The sequence below is a fragment of the Cyprinodon variegatus genome, unplaced genomic scaffold (assembly GCF_000732505.1).
Source record: "Cyprinodon variegatus isolate N-32 unplaced genomic scaffold, C_variegatus-1.0 Scaffold250, whole genome shotgun sequence".
NCBI classification, from domain to species: domain Eukaryota; kingdom Metazoa; phylum Chordata; class Actinopteri; order Cyprinodontiformes; family Cyprinodontidae; genus Cyprinodon; species Cyprinodon variegatus.
The window spans coordinates 19,243-24,470 of record NW_015150703.1 but is presented as its reverse complement, the minus strand read 5'-3'; the positions used below and the strand labels follow the sequence as shown (position 1 = coordinate 24,470).

Here is a 5,228-nt window from a genome sequence, read left to right as displayed (position 1 = left end):
CTACTATATTTGGGCAAAAATGGCCGCTCTCAGACTCGGTGATCGCGATGCAAATGATTATTTTTATTGTTTTAGTGATTAACGCTAAATTGATTAAATCACCGCAAACGTATTAATTTTAGGTATAAATAACGATCACAGCTCATGATGTATGTTCTCGCACTGTACGTCTAAAAACCACGTCGGACTCGTCAATCTGGATGAAGAACAGGAACTCCCTTGGTTGCACATGCGCAGTGCTGGAGGTTCTGGTAAATCGGCTCGTATCTCTGCTTCAACAGCAGGATTTAAACACCAACACCTCAGGAGAGACGACTGAATTTCAAACATGTTTGATTTTCTTCTGACCTTACGATTCCTGATGGAGAGGCGTTTGTTCGAAGCTAATTGCCCCTCGTTACCTCCTGGACACTACACGACGCACCATGAGGCTGAAACTTGGACTGATTGAAACCATTCTCACCGACTGAAGAAAAGGGGCAAAAACTGGTAGAGTGTATGCCCGGCTTTAGTCAACAAACCTACCCTTAAATCATCTTTACGTGGACCAGGATCTGTTAAAGGCATTAAAATCACTTTGCTCTTTAAAATGAAGAGTGCAGGCAGGTCTGAAGGCAAAGGTGTACATTAATATCCTTTATTCTAGAGGTGTGAGATCGCTGTAATGTGTGAAAGCAAACAAGAGAGATGGTTTTACATGACCTTGCAACCAGCTAACATTTGGTGATTGTATATAAAGATGTGAAAAAGGATGGAACTAATCTGGTCTTTGACCTAAAAGTTAATGTGGAGGAAAGAAAAGGTGCGAGGCTAATGATGATACAGATGCAGCCTCTATTAATGAACCGGCTCAGAAGAGAGTTAACAGTCGTGTGTTGAAGAGGTCAGGCAGCTCATCCTCAAAGGAAAGGAACTCGACCCTGTTTGATTTCTACTGTGGGCATGTGGGTGATGACACTATTAGCTCATTTAGCATTTGGGCATCACCCAGCAGACACACAGCTTTTCCATCTTTATTGTTTTCTAGTGTTGCTCAATTTTTATTGTAGTTTGCAGCCTTTCAACAGGCCGTTTAAGGTGGCAATGATGATTAGAAGGGAAATCACATCAGACCCCAGAGGGAATATGTGGATGGAAATTAAAGGCAAAAGGAAATTCACAAAAGGGTTTTGCAGAGCATAAAGTTAGGAAAGGTTCTGCAAAAAGTTAAAAAACACACAAAAAAAGAATTTCAACCATTCCTGGTGCTCATGTTGAAGAGGTGGATTTGCATTGTTTATTTTCTATTGCTGTGACTAACAGACAGGTGTATCTAAATAAAACAGAAAAGTATTAGAGGTGATGAATGGTCCTTGGCTGGCCCTTTTTAAACCTCAATCTTTGTAAAAAAATAAAAATAAATTTTTTCTGTCATGATTTATGGACATTAAGATCTAAAGAGAAGCGCCATCTCCTGGTCAGACGCTGTAATTCAGTGAAACGGTGGAGTCAGAGTAAAACAACATACAAGAGGTGGTCGGTCCAGTGGCTGGAAGATGGAGGGCTTTTTGCTGGGAGTTGCAGGGAAGTGGGCCGCCATTCAGCTGGTGTTTGACACGGAAGGGCCATTTTGAATGGCTGCTACTGTATGTGCACTAACAAACTGGATTTACTTAAGGCTTAGTCCATGACAGGCTGACATGGATTCAAATCCTGCCCCACTGAGTCAGTGTTCAGAAGCAATAACCTTTACTTCCTGTCACCTTATTTCAAATAAAAGCTAGTAAGGCAAAATCCCTTTAGCAATTGGTAATTTATATCAGTAGTCAAGTTCAACTTTAAATCTTAAATCCAGAATAGAATTTAAAATCCTCCTTTTCACATATAAAGCCTTAAATGGCCAAGCTCCATCTGACATCAGAGATCTGATTGTTCCTTATGTTCCTAACACAGAACTTCGCTCTCAATCTGCTTATGAAGATTCTCAGTCATCCAGGTCAATGCAGAATCATAGACAGGTTTCAGATATTACAGGCTAACAATGGAACCAAACGACCCATTCAGCGGTTTCCATTTGCATGTTTCCAAGCAATACAAGGCGAAAACTCATTTCAGCCACTTGTATCTTTCGGTCATGACCCAAAGCTCATGACCATAGATGAGGGTAGGAACGTAGATTGACCGGTAAATCGAGCTCTCTCTTCACCACAACAGACAGGTACAGCGCACGCTTCACAGCAGACGCCCCACCAATCCGCCTATCGATCTCCCACTCCATCTTCCTCTCATTCGTGAACAAGGGCAGTACATCCTCCCCAACCTGGAGAAGGCACTCTACCCTTTTCCAGCTCAAGACCATGGTCTTCGAAGTACTCAGCCCTCCGACATACGACGTCCCGAGTCGAGGAAAGCAGCACACCAGCCCTACTATAAATTGTGTTGGTACTGCACTGCTTCCCCCTCCTGAGACGAATTCCTTCGAAGCCATATGGAAGTCTTTCTCCATGGCGTCTCCGAACTCTTCCCACGCCCGAGTTTTAGCCTCGGCGACCAGCCGAGCCACCTGCCACTTTGACTGCCGGTACATATCAGCTTCTTCTAAAGTCCAACAGGTCAATAAAGCCCGATAGGACTCCTTCTTCAGCTGGTGTCAACCAGCGTGTTTGAGGATTGCTGCCCCGACATGCACCGACAACCTTGCAGCCCCAGCTCCGACTAGCCGCCTCAACAATAGAGGCACGGAACATGGTCCACTCAGACTCAATGTCCCCCACCTCCCTTGGAACGTGTTCAAAGCTCTGCTGGNGGAAGGGCCATTTTGAATGGCTGCTACTGTATGTGCACTAACAAACTGGATTTACTTAAGGCTTAGTCCATGACAGGTTGACACGGATTCAAATCCTGCCCCACTGAGTCAGTGTTCAGAAGCAATAACCTTTACTTCCTGTCACCTTATTTCAAATAAAAGCTAGTAAGGCAAAATCCCTTTAGCAATTGGTAATTTATATCAGTAGTCAAGTTCAACTTTAAATCTTAAATCCAGAATAGAATTTAAAATCCTCCTTTTCACATATAAAGCCTTAAATGGCCAAGCTCCATCTGACATCAGAGATCTGATTGTTCCTTATGTTCCTAACACAGAACTTCGCTCTCAATCTGCTTATGAAGATTCTCAGTCATCCAGGTCAATGCAGAATCATAGACAGGTTTCAGATATTACAGGCTAACAATGGAACCAAACGACCCATTCAGCGGTTTCCATTTGCATGTTTCCAAGCAATACAAGGCGAAAACTCATTTCAGCCACTTGTATCTTTCGGTCATGACCCAAAGCTCATGACCATAGATGAGGGTAGGAACGTAGATTGACCGGTAAATCGAGCTCTCTCTTCACCACAACAGACAGGTACAGCGCACGCTTCACAGCAGACGCCCCACCAATCCGCCTATCGATCTCCCACTCCATCTTCCTCTCATTCGTGAACAAGGGCAGTACATCCTCCCCAACCTGGAGAAGGCACTCTACCCTTTTCCAGCTCAAGACCATGGTCTTCGAAGTACTCAGCCCTCCGACATACGACGTCCCGAGTCGAGGAAAGCAGCACACCAGCCCTACTATAAATTGTGTTGGTACTGCACTGCTTCCCCCTCCTGAGACGAATTCCTTCGAAGCCATATGGAAGTCTTTCTCCATGGCGTCTCCGAACTCTTCCCACGCCCGAGTTTTAGCCTCGGCGACCAGCCGAGCCACCTGCCACTTTGACTGCCGGTACATATCAGCTTCTTCTAAAGTCCAACAGGTCAATAAAGCCCGATAGGACTCCTTCTTCAGCTGGTGTCAACCAGCGTGTTTGAGGATTGCTGCCCCGACATGCACCGACAACCTTGCAGCCACAGCTCCGACTAGCTGCCTCAACAATAGAGGCAGGGAACATGGTCCACTCAGACTCAATGTCCCCCACCTCCCTTGGAACGTGTTCAAAGCTCTGCCAGAGATGGGAGTTAAAGCTCCTTCTCACTGGGGACTCTGCCAGATGTTCGCAGGAAACCCTCACAATACGTTTGGGCCTACCAGTTCTGGCCAGCGTCCTCCCCAACCATTGGCGCCAACTCACCACCAGGTAGTGGTCGGGGGAGAGCTCCGCCCTTCTCTTCACCCGAGTGTCCAAGGCATGCGGCCGCAGGTCAGATGAAACAACAACAAAGTCGATCATTGAACTACAGCCTAGGGTGTCCTGGTGCCAAGAGCACATATGGACACCCTTATGCTTGAACATGGCGTTCACTATGGACAATCCATGACGAGCACAAGTCCAACAACAGAACACCACTTGAGTTCAGGTCAGGAGTTCAGTTCAACCACGCCTCGCCAGGTCTCACTGTCATTGCCCATGTGAGCGTTGAAGTTCCCAAGAAGAACAAGGGAGTCCCCAGGAGGGGCACTCTCCAGTACCCCCTCTAAAGACTCCAAAAAGGGTGGGTAATCTGAACTGCTGTTTGGCGCATAAGCACAAACAGTCAGAACCCGTCCCCCCACACGTATGTGGAGGGAGGCAACCCTCTCGTTCACCAGGGTAAACCCCAACGTACAGGCACCAAGATGAGGGGCAACAGGAATGGCCAGTCCTGCTTGGCGCCTCTCACCAGGGGCAACTCCAGAGTGGAAGAATGTCCAGCCCCTTTCAAGGAGACTGGTTCCAGAGCCAGAGCCATGCGTCGAGGTAAGTCCAACTATCTCTAGTTGGAACTATTCAACCTTATGCACTAACTCAGGCTCCTTCTCCACCAGAGAGGTGACATTCCATGTCCCAAGAGCCAGCTTCTTTAGCCGAGGGTCAGAACACCAAGGTCCCCGCCCACGACTGCCACCCATCAAACATTGCACCCCACCCCTTTGGCCCCTCCTACAGGTGGTGAGCCCATTGGAAGGGGAACCCATGTTTCCTCTTTGGGCTGTGCCCAGCCAGGCTCCATGGGTAAAAGCCCGGCCACCAGGCTTTTGCCAGCGTGCCCCACCTCAAGGTCTGGCTCCAGAGTGGGGCCGCGGTGACCCGTGTCCAGGTTATTGTATTCATCATAAGGGGTCTTTGGGCATATTAAATACTATGAGTCCCCAAATATGTAACATTGCTTTTTATTCCACTGTAGATTATCTTTGAGGTTAGAATCAACCTGGAAATCTAAACTGACTGTGACTAACTGGATGTGCTCTCTTCATCCTCTGACATGGGAGCTGGCTCGGAGCTCGT

The 5,228-nt window shown here is 47.1% G+C and overlaps 1 protein-coding gene across 1 annotated transcript in view; it reads right to left on the bottom strand.

Moving 5' to 3' along the window:
* The window catches only part of LOC107089388 (alpha-1,6-mannosylglycoprotein 6-beta-N-acetylglucosaminyltransferase B-like), a 132,436-nt gene extending 127,744 nt beyond the window's left edge, over positions 1-4,692 (bottom strand). Inside the window, exons 1-4 of the mRNA XM_015382144.1 lie at positions 4,570-4,692; positions 4,095-4,214; positions 3,614-3,811; positions 2,426-2,623 (exon numbers count right to left, since the gene is read on the bottom strand). Of these exons, the coding sequence (XP_015237630.1) occupies positions 2,426-2,623; positions 3,614-3,811; positions 4,095-4,214; positions 4,570-4,692 (639 nt within the window). The remainder of the gene's footprint in view (positions 1-2,425; positions 2,624-3,613; positions 3,812-4,094; positions 4,215-4,569) is intronic.
* Positions 4,693-5,228: the final 536 nt, after the last annotated feature.